The 23,717-nt window shown below is 37.6% G+C and overlaps 1 protein-coding gene across 4 annotated transcripts; it reads left to right on the plus strand.

Annotated features, from left to right (window-relative positions):
* Nucleotides 1-2,426: 2,426 nt before the first annotated feature.
* Nucleotides 2,427-21,618, plus strand: LOC113111249 (Usher syndrome type-1C protein-binding protein 1-like). 4 transcript variants are annotated; one of them, XM_026275846.1, is made up of 14 exons: nucleotides 2,427-2,590; nucleotides 5,048-5,169; nucleotides 5,242-5,336; nucleotides 6,597-6,763; nucleotides 6,848-7,057; nucleotides 8,002-8,222; nucleotides 9,363-9,503; nucleotides 9,691-9,758; nucleotides 9,851-9,941; nucleotides 12,069-12,297; nucleotides 18,435-18,593; nucleotides 19,065-19,162; nucleotides 19,241-19,363; nucleotides 20,253-21,618. In XM_026275846.1, exons 1-14 carry the CDS (start codon nucleotides 2,582-2,584, stop codon nucleotides 20,416-20,418), a joined length of 1,899 nt encoding a protein of 632 aa, XP_026131631.1. In that variant the 5' UTR covers nucleotides 2,427-2,581; the 3' UTR covers nucleotides 20,419-21,618. The 4 variants fall into 4 exon arrangements, with proteins under 4 accessions (XP_026131631.1, XP_026131632.1, XP_026131634.1 ...); XM_026275847.1 differs by having other exon boundaries at nucleotides 2,429-2,590; nucleotides 5,051-5,169; XM_026275848.1 differs by lacking the exon at nucleotides 2,427-2,590 and having other exon boundaries at nucleotides 5,079-5,169; nucleotides 5,226-5,336.
* Nucleotides 21,619-23,717: the final 2,099 nt, after the last annotated feature.

Below are 23,717 nucleotides of genomic sequence, written 5' to 3' on the forward strand. Positions count from 1 at the left end.
TATATATATATATATATATATATATATATATATATAAAATCACATATTCAAGATGTGTATATGTGTATATATATATGTGTAAATGTGTGTATATATGTATATATACACACATTTTATATAAATGTATATATATATATATATATATATATATATATATATATATATATATATATATATATATATATATATATAATATTTTCTATACACAGTGAATAATTGAATACAGAAATAATAATGCTAAGTAACACTGGGTGTAACCATCAAGTAAAACTATATATTTTTTAAGTTATAAAATATAGTTTTCAAGATAAAATTATTATTATTTTCTGTGAACCATTTAAGGGGTTCATTTTGGATCTGGAAATGCAATCATTTACCAAACATTGATATAAAAGAAATGTGTCTTTCCTGACTGAATACAATAAAGCAACCAACCAACCGGTTAATTTAAACCGTGTAAAATGACAAACCATAGTATAAATAGATTTATTACAGTAACCGTTCAACAAACCAAGCAACTGGTAGTGGTAAGGAAAAAAGAACATACTTTTTATTAAGATGAAGATTAAGATGAAGGTCCTTCCCAAACCGTATCTTCACTTCATGTAGCAGCTACCAAAAAATAAATAAAGAAAGAAAATAGAAAGAAAAATTCATTAAAAAAATTTTGACTGTTTTTATTCATACAAAAAAGAAAGAAAGAAAATACAGTGTAAATACTAAACTCAAAGGAAACAACACTAAAGGGAGTTTGGAGTATGGAGATGAATCATTTGAACCAGTTTGGCAGTTCGGAGCAGGATCGCGAATCATTTGAGTCATTTGAATTATTTGAGTCAGTTAGTGGATCGCAAATCTTTTAAATCAGTTCGGGAGTTCGGGGTGGCTTCGCGGATCATTTGAATCAGTTCGAGAGTTCGGAGAGGGTTCGCGAATCATTTGAGTCAGTTCGGAGGTTCGGAGCGGGATCACGAATCATTTGAATCAGATCGGGAGTTCGTAGTGGGATCGCGAATCATATGAGTCAGTTTGGGGATCGCGAATCATTTGAGTCAGTTTGGGAGTTCGGAGCGAGATCGCGAATCATTTGAGTCAGTTTGGGGATCGCAAATCATTTGAATCAGTTCGGGAGTTCGTAGCGGGTTCGCGAATCATTTGAATCAGTTCGGGAGTTCGTAGCGGGATCGCGAATCATTTGAGTCAGATCGGGAGTTCGTAGTGGGATCGCGAATCATATGAGTCAGTTTGGGGATCGCGAATCATTTGAGTCAGTTTGGGAGTTCGGAGCGAGATCGCGAATCATTTGAGTCAGTTTGGGGATCGCAAATCATTTGAATCAGTTCGGGAGTTCGTAGCGGGTTCGCGAATCATTTGAATCAGTTCGGGAGTTCGTAGCGGGATCGCGAATCATTTGAGTCAGTTTGGGGATCGCGAATCATTTGAGTCAGTTCGGGAGTTCAAAGCGGGTTCGCGAATCATTTGAGTCAGTTTGGGGATCGCGAATCATTTGAGTCAGTTCGGGAGTTCGTAGCGGGTTCGCGAATCATTTGAGTCAGTTTGGGGATCGCAAATCATTTGAGTCAGTTCGGGAGTTCAAAGCGGAATCGGGAATAATTTGATTCAGTTTGGGAGTTCAGAACAGGATCGCGAATCATTTGAATCAGTTCGGGAGTTCAAAGCGAGTTCGCGAATCATTTGAGTCAGTTTAGTGGATGATGTGCCTTTTAACAGTATGAAGTATATTCAAAAACTAAACATATCGTGCCTACAAAGTGCACACATCTAGGCTAATGTAAAGTTACATGATGAAGTCATACTAGTGCGCATGTGCATTTTGAGTGTGTTCTTTCACTGCATTATTCGGTGTATTCAAATGCATTTATGAATGCATGTGAATGATCGCAAAATTCAAGATATGGGGGTTAGAAAATGTACATATTGTTATCATTTTATGTAGTTAATCACACGAAGAGTGCCATTTCAGTTTTTTCTCCAAAAATCAGCATGATTCAAATGTGATATTAGTTACTACAAACAATAATTTAATTACAAATACAAAATGTTGCACAATAATGTAATATATGAGTGAATAATATTTGCTACATATCTAATATAATATCGAAAGAGAAAGATATATACATGCAGAAGGTACATTGTGGAAACAATGCTGTATATATATTTTTACTCAACTCCAAAGAACCTTTTATTCTAAAAAGGTTCTATAATGACAAGAAAGAACCCTTTTGGCACAAATCATTTTGCTATAGCATATTTTAGTCTTTATAAATAATATTTTCTAAAGCCATGTCCCCAAAGTAGAAGCATTGTTGTAATGATAGAGGATTTATGAATAATTGATTTATTTATCAAACAATCTCTTACAAAGAGAGAAAGTCTAAATAATCCGAACAGGAACAGATGTGAGAAGACAGTGGGTGGAGAGATGTTTCTCTGTTTAGCAGCGAGCAGGATCTTCACGTGTCCAGTCTCCACACAAACTCTCTGACAGCACTCTGGATCACACGGGATCGCTCTTCAGTCATCTGCTGAGGAGGACAGAACCAGAACCGTAGTCAGGCCAATGATGGAGGTGAGTTTCTGGAACAGTGATGCAATTTATGCTCAATCTGAAGCAGAAAAATAGCATTACGCTTTGTTTTAAACACAGACTTTGTGCAAACCAGTTCAATGAATTAGTTTTTTAAGTAAAAAACGTTCAGGGTATTTTCAGCAGAAATCATGGGGAGTTCTAGTCACTTGTTTGTCATTCGTAACTCTGCTGAGAATTTATAATAGTTCACCATTTTCTAACCAACCTCAATTCTTGTCTGATCTACAGTAAGCGAGGTTCTTATAACAGTATAGTTTAATTACATTTCTGGTTGAATACTGAGAAGAACAGAATTGCGAGTTGCTTTTCTCACATTGAGCGACATCATGCAGCAACAGGAAGTGCACAGTTACAGGATGTGCCTGTTTCCTCCTGTTCCTCCCCTCAGAACAAAAGGGTCAACTAGAAAACAATAACACCCATGGTGTTTTATATTGCATCTTCATGAGTTCATCTATAAGGAGAGAAAATTAAAACAATTTCCCATTATACAACAATAGATGTTTTGTTCAAAATGGAGATAAAATACTATTTAGATTATTGTTTTGTTGTTATTGAAACATGCTCAATGCTAACTCCTCTTTGTTTCTAATAAAAATGACTGATTTGTCATTGCAAAAAGTGAATTGACGTAGGAGAAAGTACTAGTATTATACATGCCACTTGAGCAGGTTATCTTTTTTCTAAACTACACTTTTAACCCTAGGTATAAGTGTGTTTCACACTGATAATTTAGAAAGTCCCCCTCATAATTATAACAGTGATTAAACACGTTTTACTCTTAGATTCTATTGGAACTTCCACTTTATTTTTTGTGTATTTAGTTCAATAGTTAAATTAAATAGTAATCAAAAAGCATATCTAATAAATTGTAATTATGAAATTATTACTATTGCTATTATTATTACTTTGAATAGTACACTGTACTGTAAATATATATATATATATATATATATATATATATATATATATATATATATATATATATATATATATATATATATATATATATATATAATTTTTATTGTTTTTCAAATTTCTTCAAGTAAACCAGACTTTTATTTTGACGGGTTGTCGTAAAGACCACTGAGTTTCTGCATGATGGTAGTTGTCCTCAAACAAAGTAATGTATCTCTCAGAGCAGCACTAAAGATGAAGTTGATGCATTGATGTAATTTTGAGCTTTAATATTCACAGACACATACAGGGATTTCATTAAGTGCACAGTGCAACTTTTTAGTCTATGATTTATCAAACTCTGTTCAAACTCTGACATTTTGCGTTATATAGTAAATTCCACTTTTATGAGTGAGTTCCACAACTCCATCTGCATTTTGCCCATTGTGGAAATCCTGAAATTATTTAGTGGCCTCTCCAGCTATGGGTTGTGCATCTGGAAGATGCACAGTGCATGGAGTCATTAAGCTATATTGAAACAGTTGGCATCATCCAGTAAGCATTGCCAACTAATTTTCAGGGAAAGTTTGGTAAAGCCAGGACAATTAGTTGCTAAAAGTTGCAAAATTTTGTTGTAATGATGTTATGACATCATTATGTAATCACAACCCAAAACTGCATAGAATCAGATCACTCAAATATCAATGAATTTGAATTGAAAGTTAATTTAGATCTGTTAGTAAAACTTAAAAAAATGTATACAATAATATTAAAGTAGAAATAATTGCATTTATAAACAACAATGGCATTTTATGTATTTTCTTAGAAGTCTGTAAAATAGTGCAAAATGTATTGTGTTAATATGAAGGAAGTTTCAACATTGATTTTTCACAGTTACTTTAAAAAAAACAAACCCTGAATTTAAAATTACACATTGTATTTTGCGTTTTCAGGTTACAACTTAATGGATAATAGTAGTGCCAGTACATTATACATTTTTCTTCAGATTTTTTTAACTGATCAACAAGTGCAAGAACGTACTAATAACAACGTATCATAAATGAACTATTGTTAGTTAACAATTGCAACTAGCAACTTAATCCACTTGTTTACTGCTAGACACTTTTGATTTCCTCTTTTTGTGTAATTGAGAGGGAAAATGTGTGCCTTTTGATTATTTTGTAGTCACAGTTCCTAAAAGATGCCAAATAAATTCTAAAAGTCTGAAAAGTTACTAAATCTAGCAACAAAATGACTATGCAATCGGTGACACTGACATTTCAAATATGCAAATCTTTAAATAAATTATGTGCAGTGTAAAAAATGTACAAGAAAACCCAGGGTTCCCTATACCAGAGGGTTAACTTCTTAAAGCGTGAAAAGCCCTTTGGGTGGATATTTTGAATCCAATGGATGTGTTTCAATACTTTTTTGGGGGTCACTGTAGAGTGTCATCCCAACCGAACTCAAGTCTCATCTAAAGTAAAGACTGGTTTTGCACATTTTCTTGTAATCTTTGACATAAGTGACATGTTCCAGCAGAGATCGGACAGTCTGGTGTCGGCAGACTCTGAACTGGCGCAGTGTGAGATGGAGGTCAACACTTTACTGAAGAACATTTCTGACCTCAACAGGAAGATGGACTCCCTACAAATACCACGGTAATCCTGGCTTCAAACAATTGCAGACTATATATTGCTCTAGAGTAAGTGTAAAGGTCTGTGTTCTGACAGAGAAAGTCCGGTCGGGCTCAGTGGGTGCTCGATGGTGGACGCTGGCACAGCATCAGTGGAGTCCAAAACCAAGACTGTCTGCCGGGACTCAGAAGGCATGTTGTGTTTCTACAAAGCCTCATCATCAATCACAGTGAATGCTGTGTCAGAACGGACAGCCTGCTATTTACTGCGCTACTGCGTTTCCAAATGCAAAGTTACTTATTAAACTTAAAAAAAAAAAATGTATTTATTTTTTTGGGCACATTATAACGTTTCCTACACTTGCTAGTAATGTTTTTCTAATTTAAGACTCCTGAGAAATTGTCTAATTTTTTTTAGTTAGGAGGAAAAATTATACTTAGGTACTCCAGGAGTTTTGAAAATGGTGTTCATATCTGCTCATAAATGTGTGCAAACAAATGACAGTAATTTTGATGATGATGAAGATGACGATGATTTTTTTTACATAATAATTAATATTCAACTGAATTAGTGGTGTTTTTACAAGTCTTCTTTGAAGTAAAAAAAATATGAATATGGATGAAGTAAAAAAAAATCATACTAGCAAAAGAATAATACTAAAAAACAAAACCATAGTGAGTAATTTATGAGTTGCTTTCATAATGGTACGGAGCCCCGCCCATGACATGCAAGAAAAAAAAAAAAATTTGTGTGCACGATTTACTAATTCGTTCCCTCGATGTACTAAAACGTGCACACGATTACTATTGCGTTTACTAATGAAATAGTAAATAGTGCGCACAATTTATAAATCGAGGGAACACAATAGTAAACATGTGCATGCTTTAGTACATCGAGGGAACTAATGAGTAAATCTTGCACACGATTTAGCCCACTGTTTTTTCCTGTATGTTATGTGCGGGGCTCTGTATAATGGAGTGCAAACATCTAAAGATAAAAAAATAAAAATGGATGTCGATGGGAAAAATGTAATAATACGAAAAAATAAAAACATTGTTTTCCTTCATAATGGAGTACATACAAACATCTAAAATGTTATTTAGGAATAACTTATTTATTATTATTATGCAATTTTTTTTGTATTAAATGATAATATTCATCATTAAAAAAAACATTCCACAGAATAAACTAAAGAATGATAATTATTTTATTTTATTAATGAAATAATAATAAAAAATAGGAATTTGGCTCATAAAAAATAATTATAATTATTATAATAAAAATATTAATGTCTATAGAGTAATACAATTAATAATAATAGTAAAAAAATAGTATATTGTCATATTTTCTCTAACCACTTATGTATATAATTGTAATTGTATATAATTGTATCTGAATAAGAATATTCCAAAAAAATAAAAATACAAAGAAAAGTCGCTGTTTTTGCACAGGGGGCGGTAGTGAGCAGTGGAACGAGCTGCAGAAGGTTCTCTCTGCTCTTGAGACGTCTAGTGGTCAGGGGAGGAAAATGCTCTTCAGGCTGCAAACTCAAAATGCTGAGACAATCCAGGCAAAGCATCTCTCTGCAGCCCGGGAGAGCTGGGTTCAGGCCACACAGGTGCTCATAGCCCCCTCTGTAGGGTACTGCTGGACCCAATCTGAACTTCCTCTGTGCAGCTCTGATCTGTGTGATCTGTCCCAGGTGCTGGAGGAGATGGAGAGGGAGTTGGGGTTCTCGTACCCCTCTGCTCTGCCCCATGATGAGAGACGTCAGTATCAGCGGGATGTTCTCTCACTCTACAAACACAACCAAGACCTCAACAAGTCACTGAAGAGCCATCAGGAAGAGCTTGTGGGTGCTGAAAGAGCTCTGATGTATCTTGAGGATGAGAAAAAGTGGCTACAGGAAAAGGTTGATGGGGACATCCTTAATTAATCATTAATACAGAATATGTTCATGTTTTCCTTCATAAAACTCAATTACTACTGCAGATCTGGTATAGGCCATTAATTAATGGTGCTATGAATAGAAAAATAAATGGAAAATGCCATAACAGAATTATCTTAAAATGTAAATTTTAATAATAACAATAATAAGTTTACTGTTTTAATAAAATACCGATCATGATTTGTAGGAATGTGAATAATAATTATTATTAATGTTATTTTTAATAATAAAAGTTCAAATAAAAGTTATTTATTTATTTTTTATTACTCTAAAATGCAGAGTTTTCTTCATAATGGAATATAAACATCTAATTGTAATATATTATGATGTTATATCCTAACTTATATTATAATAATATAAATTATTTATTATTATATATGAAAACGGCTTCTTCTACAGAATAAACAAAATAATAATAATGATAATTTTATTATTTTAAGAATACCTGTAGAATTGTCATCTGGTATAGGACATAAATTAATGGTGCAATAAACAAGCATATAGCCAAATATCATATTAAAATATGATTTTATATTTCACCATCCATATGCAACTGCAACATTAAATTATATTTAAATTGTATATCAGTGGCACACCTCAAAGTAATAATATTGTTACTTATTAACATTAAATAATATTCAAATTAATTAATATACAATTATATACTTATTCATATTAAATAGTTGCTTTAAATATTATATGGTGCATCTCAATCATGAATAATGCGTATTAATATTAATTAAATTAACTGATAAGTAATTTTTTATCAATTAGGTAAAAAAAAAATGTAGCCAAAAAAGTCTTTAATATTTATTTCGCAATAAATTTATAAATAATTATATATTTCGATATTAAATTCATTTATATTATCAGTCAATAATATGGCTTCTGAACCTATCTTTTGGCAGGTGGTGGACCTGAAGAGGAAATGGCTGTATGGAGCGAGTTGTTCTCCTTCTGTCAGTCCTTCATTGTCCTCCAGTCGAACTTCAAGCCCTTGCTTTTCCTCTCCTCCATATCCTGGGTCCCCGCTGCTGTCCCGCAAACTTCCTAGCTCCAGACCGGACTCCCCTTCGTCTCTCTGCACCGTTGATTCAGTGCTGCAGACTGAGATCGAAAAACTGCAGAGGTGAGATATTATTAAATTCATTCCTCTATACTGACCTCAGATTATGGTCTACATCCAAAGACAACAACAACAAAAAAATACTGAGCTGTGGTTCTCATGCAGGGGAGGTCAATGTGTTGTCATTGTACATTTGTATGCAATTGTTTGGATTGAGCGAAATAAGCGTAATTTCTATTTTCAACATTATTCATTCTTGAGACATTCTTCTTTAAGTACAATATGTATCAGCTGTATGGGATGTTATAATGGTTATGACCTTTAAAAATTGGTAAAATTAAACCGTTTGGTCACATTGGGATCCCTATATCTCAGGGACTGAACAATATACTGTAGGGCCTTGAAAATGAAAATTAAAAAACAAAAATTGTTGTATTATCTATTATTAAGAACCAGTTCCTAATAGCATGTTAAGATGTCTTTAATACTGGCACACAAACTTTGTAAAATAAATATTTATAGCACTCGGACCGGTGTGTTCAGTGGAGTTCTTTTGGTAAGATGCATTTCTAGTTTTACAAGACATTCTTCTTTAAGGAAAAAGAAAGAAAATCAGCTGTATACAAAGTGACCCACATTTGGTTTTTGACCACTATAAATGTGTGCAATATAACAGCCACACTGATATCTCCATATCTCTGAAAATAAACCATAAGGGCTATAAAATGGAAATATTAGAAGAATGAATAAGAACTAAAATAGAAAAGGGCATTACGATATTTTTAATACTTTTTGAGTTACATGCATGCAAACTTTATGATTTGATCATTGTGAATGGTCATTATTATCATATAATGCAACAAAGATTGCCAAAGTCAACATATATTACTATTAGAGCTATCAGTATATAAGTGGTGTATACTGTATAATATAATGTTGTAGCCATCTTTCTAAAGTCTTTTTTACCCCCATTGTTTGGCTTCAAAATATCAAGTTAAAGTAATTTTGTCATCTCTACAAAATAGTGGATTACCCAGAAAATATACATCCAAGAAATGTAATATTTTGGCTTTGATCACTATTAATGTTCATTAAAAATGCCAGGGAAGTTTGTAAAATTTGGTTGTTGTTTCATCGAACCTTAATTATTGAATAAGGTTTGAATGCTGGATCTCTTTTGACAGGTGTGTTTTCTCTGAGCAGGTGTCTAGAGCGTCTGAAAGCTAGGAATGAGCGTCTAAATGCCGCACTGCTCAGAAGGAAAGGAGAATCGGAGCAGCTGAGCATGAGTCTTAGCCGACAGGAGGCAGACAGCTCGGCTCTACACATGGCTCTGGTGTACTGGTGTGTGCTGCTGTCTTCACCTCTGTTTCACAATGCATGAGTGCAAGATCAACGCTTAGTCACTTATATATATATCACAGTCATTTCTAAAATTCTGATTCTTTTTGACGCTGTAAACCTTGACCTTTGTGCCTTGAGGAGCGTGCATGTGTGAGTGGTATGCTGATAATGGCTCTTTGATTGACAGTGAGGAGTGTGAGGAGGCTTACGGTGATCTGCTGTCCCTGTCTGAAGCCAGAAAACAACAGAACGCAGGTGCTGCACGCTTTTGAGTTACAGCTCATGTTGCACATAAACACATTAAAGTACAACCATGCACATATGAATAAAGCGGTTTTATCTTACAGAAACAATTAGCACACCCCAGTCTGAGCACTTGGACAAGGGCGAGTCATCCTCCAGTCCACCAGAGGGCACTGCTGAGACCAATCCAAACAGGTTGTTGTTTTATATGCAATCTCTTTAGGTGTGGCAACATTTACTGCTGCTCATTTTAATGGACTATTTCTGCGTTCTTTTTTAATACAGCTCATGTGTTTCCGATAACAGCGTTAAATGCACCTACAAACCAACAGTTACACAAGAGTTAGCCTACACAAGATTACTTTGATTTAGGGCTGTCAGTTGAATAAAACAATGAATCACATTCTCTGCATTGACATGAATCATTCTGAACCTGCTGTGAATTGTTCCTATAAATATATTAACTTTTCCAATTGTGCATTCTGAATAGTAATGAAATGAATTTCCTACTAACCTGCAGTAGTGCTCATCTTCTCATTAAGACACATTTTTCCTAAATTAATTTGACATATAAGCAGGATTTGCTAAATAGATTGAAATAATACAGTACCTGCCTTAGAGAAATGCAATGATGTTAAACATATTTAATTGTAGACAGTAATGCATTAAAGGGGTACTACTATGCATTTTCATTGAGAATATTTGCATAATCATGTGAATAACATACAATGACATTATAATCAGTGAAAATTTGTTCTGCTATTATTCATCAGAAAATCTCATCTCCTGTCCCTGAAAATGTCTGGATTTTTAAGGATTTTTGCACATATGCATTTTGAGTGTTGTTTAATCAACTTGATGGCTACAGAACATTGTAAATATATGTAGTGAGCTATTAGTACTATTTGAAAAATGGGAGGGCGTCACAAAACTCCATTGGAATCAGTGCAGTGAAGGATTTTACCAGAAGGACTTGCAGTAGTGAACAAATTTTTTGACGTAAATTTTGCATCAGGTTAAAATTTGGTGAACACTTAAATGCAGCTCTGACAAAGAGCAAGGCTACTGGTTCACCAGTGATCCCGGCAAGACATTTGTAATGTAGCAACAAGCCAAAACACTGGTTTTGGTCTGAGAGTTTACCATGTTATGATGTTAATATTATAAAATGATATACAGGATAACCGCACACTCACTTTCAACCCGTTGGTTAATTAAATAAAATAGTTTATTTGCAAGTGAGTGTGCGGTTGCATATCCTCTCTACACAGATTTCATATCTTCTGACCTGTACTTCGGACGGTTTGAGTGTGCTTGATTATTTTATTATGATCCATAAAAAGAAGGCTGATTGAAAAAACAGTTATTTGGGTAGCAGTTATTTAGGGTTCGTTTGCTTGCTTGTACGATGCTTATTTTGGCTTCTTTATTCCGTATTTCATTCATCGTGATTTTTCACATCCGTTTCTGCTTTCTTTCACCTGTGAAGTTTTGTCAAGCGACAGTTAATGTGACACAATTTTAGTCTCAGTTTCAAATAGCACTCTTGATTTATATTTAAGATAACTTGTTTGTCGTATCTGTCCCATTTTACATTTTAGGTTCCAGAAAGTTGCTGTATTATGTCACCAAAGTACTCTGAGAAGGATCTCATAAGCTTAGGTGACATTTGGAACAGGGCCTTAGTCAGACAGAGATAGTGCAGATAGATCGGTTTGCTTGCTATCTGTCCGATATAGCATGCAACAGTGCATTACAATTATTGGCTGTGTGCCAATTTTATACTTCTGCTCTAACTTTGATATTATGAAACACTAAGTTCTTTGAGAGTGTATGAGTAAGTACATGCTTGTGAGTACTATACATGTTATTATTGGGACACTAAGTTATCATAAAATGTTACTTTGATATGACAGTGGCCTTGGTTACATTACTGTTCGCATGAGTAAGTGTTACCATCTAACTATATTTTTAAAACATAAAATTCACAGGCTTTTTTTATCCTTGACTTTAAACTTAATTTAAAATATTAAACGTTTTATAATCCGTCTGTTTCTTTAGTGCATTACATGGATGAATGTCTCATCTGCTGCACACATACTAGTTTCAATGGAAACTGGTTTGCAGCTTGAATCTGAGTGCATTTATCTCAACAAAGATTTACGGTCCTAGTTAGATTAATTACACTGGCTTAACATGCAATTACCTTCCCAATCCAATTCAATCAATCCACTTATTTTGGTCTGGTAATGAAACATACGTCATCTTAGATCTGTAAAGCCTCTTTCATTCTTTCTCTCTTGCTTTTTCTGAAAACTGCAGCTTGTCGGAGAAGGAGTTTGAGGACAGGTCTGGTGTACTTCTGCAAAGGATCTCCAGGCTGAAGCAGGACAGGGCTGCTGTGTGTATACCACGCCGGGGCGAAGCAGGAGAGGGCATGATCAGTCCTGACACTGGCACGCTCGCAGGGGTCAGAGGTCGCACCAGTTCACTTTCCAAAAACACCAAAGAAGAGAAAGCGGCTCTGCTGTATGAGCTTGTGACAGTCAGGGTGAGCCATAAAGAAAGTTTACCCCTATTTTAAATACTTAGAACCAGGTTTAACCCTTGAATGTCAGAAAAAAAGTTACACAGAGGTCCTAAAATCTCCATACTAAATAAATTGTCATAAAATATTGTATATTAATAATTATTTCTGTTTTCAGTGACATGGCTTTACCAAGATTAGTCCTGATCATTTAACTACCAAAAATGCTTTCATTTTCAGGATTTTAACCCTTTAAATGTCAGTTTGTTTACATAATGGTTTCTATATCAATAAGTGACATATCAATAAATATGTTAATTGATTTAAAGTATACTAAATGTCTTAGTACACTGAGTCCAAAATTCTCATCTGAAATTTTTGCAATTTAAAAAATAAATACGACTTAACGTTTTGTCAATCATGTTTACACACTGCCTCCAAAACTTTTGTCCGTAATAAAAAAAATTTAAGACCAGGTTTGATTTTCTAGTTTTTTTGTAGCAAGCATTTTGATTCAGTATGCAAGACTTTTAGTATGAAATAAATGTATTTTAAATATTTTATGGCATAGTTTTTTCCAGGATAGCAAAAACATTAATTATGATGCATTATTATGTTACTTTTGTACAGTGTTAGATTTAAGGAAAAACATCCACACACACACACACTTCTTACAAACATGCAAAACACACTCTGATATCGATACCAATACACCCGCACAATTATAATAACATAATTTCAATTCAGTTGCTTTTTTTAGCAGAAGCAGTTAACAGCAAAAATTTTGTTTTTACAACAGAATCAAAGCCTATTAACAAAGAATGCATGAATGTATGCTTAAATATTTAATATTACATTATTACTAGGTTTCAAAGGGGGCATTTTGTCCTTTAGGTACAAAAAATACACCCAGGATCATGTGTAAAAGAGATTAAAATTCCAATAAAAATACTTTTTTTACACAATATTGTCACGGTTTTACGCTGCCTGAAGGAATACGGAGTCGAGGATAAACCGAATAAGGCTTTTAATATATCCAACACAGGGGATATCCAACATGGAGCACAGAGGTAGGCACACGTTAGTAGCAAATGGTCACAAGTGAGAAGACCCGACCAAACAGAACTGAAAGAACAAGGCTTAAGTACAAAGGATAATGGGGAAACACAGGTGGATGGAATCATTAAATTAACAGGGACATGGAACACATGAGGAAGATAATAGACACCTGGGAACTAATCAACTAAACACGGAAGACAGAAACTGGGTCACGGGCAAAAACAAGCTAAATGAGTCCAGGTGTGTGACAGTACTCCCCCCTCCCGGTAGGTGCGTCCTCGCACCGTAGAAACAACAGAGGGAGGCATGGGTGGGAACCTGGGAGGAGGTTCCGGTGGAGGACGGACTCCCAGGAGGGGGCCAGCAGACAGGGACCACAGAAGGAGGAGCCAGGGAGGAGACGACGGAGGAAGGAGCCAGGGAGGAGACAGGAGCAGGAGGAGCCAGATGGTCCACCAGAGACCAGCCAGGACGGAGATCCAAGGTGGAGTCGACGGCGGGAGGAGCCATGGTGAAGGAAGGGTCGACGACACCAGGGGGCCGACAGGCGGAGACTGCACCGATGGGTGAGGAGCCCAAGATGGAGCAGCACAGCTGCAGAGCCAGGGGGACGTCGAGGTTCCGGAGGGCCTAGGTGGAGCAGAAGGCTCAGGCGACCAAGGCGGAGGCAGGGTCCTGGCAGACCGCTGTGGAGCCGGAGCGACCGAGGATGGAGGTGGAACCGGAGGGAAGGAGGAGCCTGACAGAGCCGGAGGGATGGAGTGACGAGGTGGAACCAGAGGAGTGGAGTCCCGAGGCGGCGGATGGTCGACGACTGACCAAGGTGGAGCCGGAGGGATGAGGGAGCCCGGTGGAGCAGGTGGGATGACAGGCCACGGTGGAGACGAGGGAGCTAAGAGCCAAGGCGGAGCCGCTAGGTCGAAGGACCGAGGAGGAGTCCAGGGCTCGGAGGCTGGAGGCGGAGACAGGGCCTTAACACGCCAAGGCGGAGCTGGAGACTGGCAGTCCAGCGGCGAACCACCGCGCCCCGATGGCGCGGACTGAGGGTGAGCTGCGGGACTGACTGGCACCAGCAGGGATGGCGAGGAACTGGCTGGTCTAGGAGGAGGAGGAGAGAGGAGAAGGATGGGAGGAAGGACAGGAGGATCAGGACTGGACGGAACCAGCGAAAGAGTAGAGGGACCAGCAGGTTTGGGAGGAGGCGGGAGAGGGAGGCTGGGAGGGAATACAGGAGACACAGAAGATTCAGGGCTGGGCGGAACCAGTGGTGAAACAGAAAAATCATGGCTGGGCGGAACCAGCGGAGACACAGAAAATTCAGAGCTGGGCGGAACCAGCGGAGACACAGAAGATTCAGAGCTGGGCGGAACCAGCGGAGACACAGAAGATTCAGAGCTGGGCGGAACCAGCGGAGAAACAGGAAACTCAGGGCTGGGCGGAACCAGCGGAGAAACAGAAAACTCAGGGCTGGGCGGAACCAGCGGAGACACAGAAAACTCAGGGCTGGGCGGAACCAGCGGAGACACAGAAAACTCAGGGCTGGGCGGAACCAGCGGAGAAACAGAAAACTCAGGGCTGGGCGGAACCAGCGGAGAAACAGAAAACTCAGGGCTGGGCGGAACCAGCGGAGACACAGAAAACTCAGGGCTGGGCGGAACCAGCGGAGACACAGAAAACTCAGGGCTGGGCGGAACCAGCGGAGAAACAGAAAACTCAGGGCTGGGCGGAACCAGCGGAGAAACAGAAAACTCAGGGCTGGGCGGAACCAGCGGAGACACAGAAGATTCAGAGCTGGGCGGAACCAGCTGAGACACAGAAGATTCAGAGCTGGGTGGAACCAGCGGAGACACAGAAGATTCAGAGCTGGGCGGAACCAGCGGAGAAACAGAAAACTCAGGGCTGGGCGTAACCAGCGGAGAAACAGAAAACTCAGGGCTGGGCGTAACCAGCGGAGAAACAGAAAATTCAGGGCTGGGCGTAACCAGCGGAGAAACAGAAAACTTAGGGATTACCTCCATAGACCAGTCCATCAGATCCAGAACTTGCTCCATATGATCTTCAGAGACTGCATATAGCTCACCCTCAGTCGCAGGAGTGTGGGCAGGGCTTTCCTCCACGCCCTCGATCTCCACGAGGACTCCCACGATGCACGGTGTTGCCGGCTCACACACCTGGTCAGTCGCGCTCTCGAGATCCTGTTCCCTGTCGGTGAATGGCTCGGGCTCTGCGGCTGCGGTGGGCTCTGGCTCCGTGTAGCGAGTTGGTGGCTGGCTGGTCTCTGGGTCGGGAGTGGGACTGGCGAGATCCTCTCTGGGGCAGATGGTGAAAGATGAGCCATTTCTCGCCAGAGTCCACTCCACGAATGAGGCGAAATCCTCTCGAGGACCATCTTCGGACGACAACGCTCTGCATTTGGAGTTCAGGCTGGTGTTGTAGAAGGTGCAGAGCGCGCCGTCCGGGTAGCTGGTGGCATTAGCTAATAAGAGAAACCATCTGGTGTGGTCCTCGAGAGAACGTCCTTCCTGCTTCAGCAGAAGGATGAGGAATTCGGGACGATAGAGGGGATCCATAGAAACACTACAAAACAAAAAGACTGAGAAAAAACGAAAGCAAAACGGAGGGAAAGACGCAGTTTTCTACTTTCTCTTTTGAGGTCGGGTCTTCTGTCACGGTTTTACGCTGCCTGAAGGAATACGGAGTCGAGGATAAACCGAATAAGGCTTTTAATATATCCAACACAGGGGATATCCAACATGGAGCACAGAGGTAGGCACACGTTAGTAGCAAATGGTCACAAGTGAGAAGACCCGACCAAACAGAACTGAAAGAACAAGGCTTAAGTACAAAGGATAATGGGGAAACACAGGTGGATGGAATCATTAAATTAACAGGGACATGGAACACATGAGGAAGATAATAGACACCTGGGAACTAATCAACTAAACACGGAAGACAGAAACTGGGTCACGGGCAAAAACAAGCTAAATGAGTCCAGGTGTGTGACAAATATATGCGGTTTGCCTTAAAGCTGCAGTCGGTAACTTTTGACGCTCTAGCGGTTAATAAACAGAACTGCTTGCGTCTTGCGGAAGAACATCGTAGCCGGAACTACTTCTCTCTGTTTATGTCTATGAAGAATCACAAAGGTACTGGGTTACTCCGCCGCGGTACCCCCGAAGCAATCTAAAATAGTCAGAATATAAACACTTATTATAGGTGCACCCTAGTGATTCAGAACGAGCTAAAAACACGGTTTGGAAAATGGATTCATGGTGTACTCGCTTATTATTTACATTTTTCTACATTTTGAACACAAACAAAGTTACGGACCGCAGCTCTGATTGGTTGTTTCTTACCGGGAGCGATGTATTTCTGCAAATGGTAATAGGACACCGGGAGGAGCCAGAGGAGCTTGATTTTTTCACAGATTATCTGTCTCATATTCTACTGTCAGGCAGGGGCGTGTCTAGAGCATTTTCAGTGGGGGGGCCATGCTGGGGCACTGCCTCCTAATGGGGTGGCCGCCAGTGGCCAAAAAAAAAAAAAAAGCGAAATTCTACAGTGTATTACGTATATCCTATTGATTTTATTATTATTATTAACTTGAATAAGTTACTTGTAAACAAATGCAGTAATAAAGCACATTTTTTATTAATTTAGTTTTTGTCATCCCATATATTTATTTATTTATTTTTTTCATTGAAAGAAACTCCCTATATCTTTACTTCTTTTCATGGCTTGCCACTGCTCTCTTCCCTGCCTTCAAAAGAAACACTTATGTGTGTCTGTTTTTCTCAATCTCAAAAAAAAAAAAAGTTAAGTTAGGCCTGACAATTTAACTGACTCTCTAACTGACTTACTCTCATGCATTAACAAGTAACGTGTCACCAGACAATTATTATTATGGAACATTCTGTGCATATTGTCATTTGGTGCAATCTTGCTATATGTGGTCACTGTCACAAAATAAACTGATACAAAATATGCAAATCAACATGACTGTTTATTGTTTGATAGCCCCCCAGCGTATTTTACTTTTATTGTGTTTTATTAAACGTTGACTGAACATTCGATTGAAATCAACCACGACCAACGCGAGCAGAGCCTGACGGGGTAAAAACATTGATCTGAGAAAACCATACAAACATTTTAAACCATACATAAAGGTTACCTACCAGCTCTTTGTTTGGTGTCTTGTGATGTGTCGTTCTTGAACGACGAATCTTTAATGTGACTAGGGAAGAACGAGTCGTCTCTATGACGGCGACATCACTTTGATTGTGTTTTTTTTTTTTTTTTTTTTTTTTTTTACAGTGGATTCTAATCTTCAAAAATGACCGTGTTGTATGATTTATGTCTTTTGAGTTTACCCTTCAGATTAGACTATAGAACTGTAGTGTTACTTGTTTAGGATTCAAAATGTTGTTTGCTTTTAATTTATGTCATTATGTCCTTTTTGAGCAAGCATCTTATACATATATTATTAAAAATGGATTAAAAATTAAACTAGGCTATAAATACTTGGATTATTATATTATTATATAGCCTAGTGTTTATTTACTGATAGACAGTCAAAAAGACAAATTAATCAATATTTTATTTATAAAAAGGTTTTATTTATTTATAAAATAATAACACCACAGATCCCCAAGAAACAGTAACAAAAACACAGTGACAGAAATGTCAGAAATAGCGCATGGGTCTGTCACGTGATTAAGGAATGATTTGAACCCGAAGACTTGTCAGACACGAAGTGAGTTAATCACAGACTGAAGACCCAGGTCAAGAATTAATTAATTAAGTCCAATATCGCGACGAGCGTTGTTTCTTTGAAGACGCTGCACTTCTTTGAATCGCGAACTTCACCAATCACAAGACATCTTATAGGGGGGGCACCTGGGGTGGCCAATCGAATTTCAGGGGGGGCCGGTGCCCCCCCTGGCCACCACGTAGACCCGCCCCTGCTGTCAGGACATAATGACAGGTTTAACAAATATGAAAAAAATATATATTTACAAAAGTTACCTACTGCAGCTTTAACACAGCCTAAATGAAAAACAAAAACAAAAAAGTTTCTCATAACGTGATCGAATTTTGCGCAGGAGGAGATGTCAGAGATGCGTGGGAATCTGCGGCTCCTGGAGAAAGAGAGGCGGTGTTTGGACCTGGCGCTGATGGTCCAGAGTGCCCAGGATTCAGCTGGTGCTCTGATCCTGGACAGTCTTCGGGGTGAGCTGGGGGACAGGAGAGCCACTCAACAGGTACCAGTACCTGCTGACATGTGTCTGTTTTTAAGTGTTTCCTTGTGTGAAGCGCATCAATGGTTTCTTTTTACAACAGGGTTGAGCACTGTAACCAATCTTAGACATGTTTGTGGAGCGCATGAACCCAATGACCAAACAGAGGTGTTTAAATCAGAATCGATTGAGTTTGTTCACCATGCATGTTGTTTCACTGTAACCAACAAAGTATAAACACGATATAAGTAAGAGACTGTTTGTGCATTATAAACGAGAGTTTTCACTCAGTCAGTGAGCTCCTGTTGCGACTAAACTGATTTGATTATAATGGGAGCATTCCTGGCTCCCAATGGTTTGGAAATGTACTATTATGTTTGCATGATGGTCAACAGAAAGTTGTGGGTTACAATGTGTTGAAATACCAGATGATTCTTTTTTTATTTTTACATTTTCTGAAACACTGACAAGTGATGCATCTTGTCTCGGCTGTAGAGAATTGCCGAAAATTTGGCAAAGCTAGAAGGTGGAGGGGGAATTCCTGGTCCTCGGATTCACTCTATCCTAAGAGAACTACAAGCAGCACTGCAAAGGTAGGAAAAGACACCGAAAGACATCAGACTCTCATTAAAAAAAGACTCATTACTTGGATGTTCTACTTCCGTTTGCAGGGAACAGTCACTGAGAAAGAGAGTGACAGTTTTACGTGAGTCGCTGGACTCTGCGCTCACAGACAGCACTACTCAGAGAAGGATCAACAGAGAGGAGATTGATCATCTGTCCCGCTACTACATGTAATCCAAAATCACATCACAACACTATCATTAGAATAAGACGTAGAGTACATACAGTCACATGATTGTCATAGTAACAGCTTGTCTCACGATAAACAACTCTGACAAATATGTAATGGACATTAGCTGGTATGAGCTGTCAATTCACATTTATACAAAACAAGATTATGTCAACAAAACTTCACAGAGATAATAGGAAATAGCAGAATCACTGAAGACAGCTGAATAGCAGCTCTAAACCATTTTGGGAAAAAACTGCATATGCTAGTAAGGTATGTTCTGAAGCATGGTAGCTGGTTTTTGCTACAGTAGTTTTAGCTGGTCCGCAGTTGGTCATAAACTGGTTTAAGCTTGTTCTGTATTTTCATTGTGATCATGACTTCTGCTTCTCTAAATTTATTAAGGATAATCGTTTTGTTGAATTTGGGATTTGCATTAACTTGCATTTGTAACAATCATCTGTAAGCGTGTGTGGTTGCCAGATTTCAAAAGTTTAAATCCCCCAAACAGAGTTTTTTTTCATAAATCTTTAGTTGTATACCTAATCTTTTCAACCCAGCAACCACACACATGCGCTCTCTCTGCATTATGGAAAAATCCATGAAGGGATATGTACATATATGTACATATAATATAGGAAAACGGCCAATTTTATATATGTCTCATATATTAAAAACCTATATCAAAACCTATATTAAAACATATATGTTTATATAGGTTATTTCCATGTGGGTACCATGTCAGTCAAAGTTGATTTTAATCTTATCTGAAGCTGTGCAAAAAAAACAATTTATATTGGTGCCGTGACCCGGATGGGAGCAAGGTCTTTATCAATCAATCAATCAATCAATCAATGCTAGAATAATCACAATAATTTTTTTTTCAACAGTAAAATTTCAAGCACCTACAGAAGTTCTCGAAAGAAGCAGCAGGATCAGCTGTGGCAACTGGAGAAGCAAATCACAGTCATGAGTGAACGTCATGCTAAAGAAGAGGCCGAGCTAAGTAATACACTAGAAGCTATGGAGTGGAAGAGAGAGGAGACAATACTCTAGACAGTGCAGTCCTTCTTAATATAATTTCATTGACAAACATTTCTGAAGGCTAATGATGAACATTGATTTTGAGTGAGAGGCTGGGTTTAGAAACACTGAGCATATAGATCAGTGACCTACAAAAATAAATTGCAGCACCAGGATGCACCATTTGGTCATAAGGTAATTGGTTTGATGGCTATACTGACTCCTGTTGGTGTAGATGCAGCATCACACAACACATTTTTTTAACCTACTGATTGTACAGTAGGAATACTCTTCAGAGACATATTTTTAACTGAACATATTAGTAATTTTGACAGTTTCTCGCAGTGTACATCATGTAAGTTGACAAGTAGCCAAGACTGCAAGTATAGCTATTGGGAAAGGTCAGTTATTCTAGGCCTTGATATTACTAATAAATCTCTATATCATCATGGATGTAAATCATTTTACAAATATTTGCTTGTAAGTATTATTCCTTTCTATTTGTACAGATATACTGTATATGCATGTGAAAAATTGCATGCAAATTTTGTTTATCATTTTAAACTTATGTTTTTTTTTTACATAATGAATTAAACAGTTACAATTTTGATGTAGTTTAAAACCTACTGTGATCTGGTAGCTTGCTGTATGAAAACAGGCAACAACAACAACAGGTGCACGTGCATTAGAAAAACATTGTATCAGTTTTGTCCATCTAACACAATTCGCTATCGCATTGACAGATATCGCTATACAAATGCTGTATAGCGGTAAAAGTTCCCCAATCATGCCATTTTAAGGTGCCTAATATTGTTTGTGAGTGTCCTATAATAGGTTTACTTGCATACATGCAAGGTCAAAAACGTTTTAATTTTTTTCAAAATATGTTTTAATATTAACTGATTCTCCAATGATCCTCAAACGATTTGTTCGAAGCAATTCAAAGTTCTTTAAACCCTTCCTTTCTGTGAGACTACTGTGCTCTGATTGGTCATGGACCATTCTGTTGTGATAGGTCTAAAGCATATAACATGTGTCAGAAATGATATGCCCATTGTTCCATATTTTGAATGATAGAAAATATAAAAATCTATTATTTTTCATATTTACAGGTTGTAATTCAGTGGAGTCAGCTGTTCTTTCAAGGGCAATTCTGTGAATCCTGCATTGAACTCCCCGAGATTAGAGAACCAGTTGCCAGTAAAATAAACGGAATGCAAAAAAAAAAAAAAAGATGATTGGGATCATACTGCTGCATTTTGTTTTAAAGATGTCATCTGTACACAAAACTTTTCATAAAAGCAAAGAAAACTATTTTCACAACGTACAACATCATTAAAAATGAAATAGAAATTTGAAACTTTATTTAACTGAACACATAACAGAATTCTAAAACTTGAACTAAAATTAACACGAAATCAGAAAATATAAAAATTGTATGTAATTGAAATATGAACAAACTATTATAGTAGCTCAATGATATTAAAACAACACTGTCATAACTCCGACCTCCTTTTGTCCATTCCCTCTTCACAATCAAAGCAGCTGCATAATCATTTTCATTTAAAAGCATTTTTTCCTTGTGAGTCTCAGGAAAACAGAGATCACAGTAAATAGGTCAGTGTGTGCGTGCGCGGATCACTCTTCCTCACCGTCGCTCTCGCAGTGGAAACAGGGGGAAGGGAGGGACACACAATAGAAAGAGAGGTCAGTCTCGCACGTTTGTCTTCTCTTTCACTGATCCACGTCTTTCAGTGCCACCCGGGTCAGCTGACTGCAGCTGTGGCTAAGGGTGAGTGTCACAGCCCTCGGGGATAAAGGATTTGCTCTCTGTTGCAGGAACTGCTGAATAAATGGGGTCACGGGGTCACGATAAACACAGACTCTGTCCTGAACATGCCTGCTGGGGAAGATCCGAGTTTTAGTGATCGTTTGGATAAAGATAATGATTACATCTCCTCGACAAACTGCTGATGTGAAAACATCATGCTGAATGATGAGATAATCTTTCTTTTTTTCTTCATAAGTATTAAAATAATTACCTTACGCCCCCATTCATTGGTAAAAAAATAAAAAAGTACAAAGGTGTACCTTTTTGTGAGAATGAATGAGGAAGATTAATTTTGAAAGTGTGTTTTCTACACCTACAAAAGTCATGTAAATAAATGAAATATATATATATATATATATATATATATATATATATATATATATATATATATATATATATATATATATATATATTAGAGTTGTCACTTAAAACAAGACATCGTTTTTAACGTAATTAATTAATTAGTGATGAAAAAATAACGTGATTAAAATATTTCAGTGCAGTTAATGCACTGGCCCGGCCAGTTACAATTTGTAATGTCTACTTGATACTTTCTCATTTAACAAAAAAATTGCTTTAAATAATTTTTTGTGGCTAATTAATTTTGCGATAAATTATATATATATATATATATATATGTATATATATATATATATATATATATATATATATATATATATATATATATATATATATATATATATATATATATATATATATATATATACAAGTCTTCATGCAATAAATATATTAATACATAATTTTTCCACTACTCGCTTAAGACATAACTGTTTGTAAATGCTGGCCAAGACAGGAATTGCACTGTTTAGATGCAATGTTATTCATAATTAACTCACAGAACTAATCAACTAATTCCCTCATTCAAAAACAACAATCTGTGAAATGGAAAGTGAAGGCAAACGTCACAGAAGAGCCCAGCAGCATCTGTGTGGTGTAAAGTGTTTTAAGAGCTTTGGGATGCTCTGATCCCTGGGAAAAAACTCACAAAACCAGGAGCTGTCAATCATAGCAGGAGGACGGGTTATTAGGCCCCGCCCCCTCCTTTAAAGCACACACGCACACACAGCAGGCTCTGACCCGCAGGGTTAAGGTCAGCTCATTTACCTCAAACATCATGTCACATTTAAATACGCTTCCCCCTGAACAGCATGAGTGGATTGTAGCTGGCTGATGCTCTTTTTCTCACAGACGTCAATGCTCTCTTTTTCCTCTCGACTCGTACTCTGTTTCTGTTTTCCTCCCTTTCTTCACTCTTAACCTCTCACACTCCACACTCCACACTTAGCGGTATAACATGCTGCTATTCAGATAAAAACGATGGTTGACCCTGATTAAATGGCTGAACCTGGTTTTTCTGTTCTCTCTTTCATTGCGCTTGTCCAAAAGACTATTAAAGGGTGGAAAATCAACTGGAAACATGCTCTCACTCTCATGTCCTTCCAAACTCTGTATGACTTTCATTCTGTAATGGAGCTCAAAT

This window comes from Carassius auratus, chromosome 11 (assembly GCF_003368295.1).
Source record: "Carassius auratus strain Wakin chromosome 11, ASM336829v1, whole genome shotgun sequence".
In the NCBI taxonomy this organism is placed as follows: Eukaryota; Metazoa; Chordata; class Actinopteri; order Cypriniformes; family Cyprinidae; genus Carassius; species Carassius auratus.

What these genes read in the sequence shown, in the direction of transcription:
- LOC113111249 (XM_026275846.1), top strand. An exon ending in GCTGGGTTCAGGCCACACAG is followed by an intron (nt 6,764 to 6,847) that starts GTGCTCATAGCC and finishes GATCTGTCCCAG; the next exon opens with GTGCTGGAGGAGATGGAGAG. An exon ending in CACATGGCTCTGGTGTACTG is followed by an intron (nt 9,504 to 9,690) that starts GTGTGTGCTGCT and finishes TTTGATTGACAG; the next exon opens with TGAGGAGTGTGAGGAGGCTT.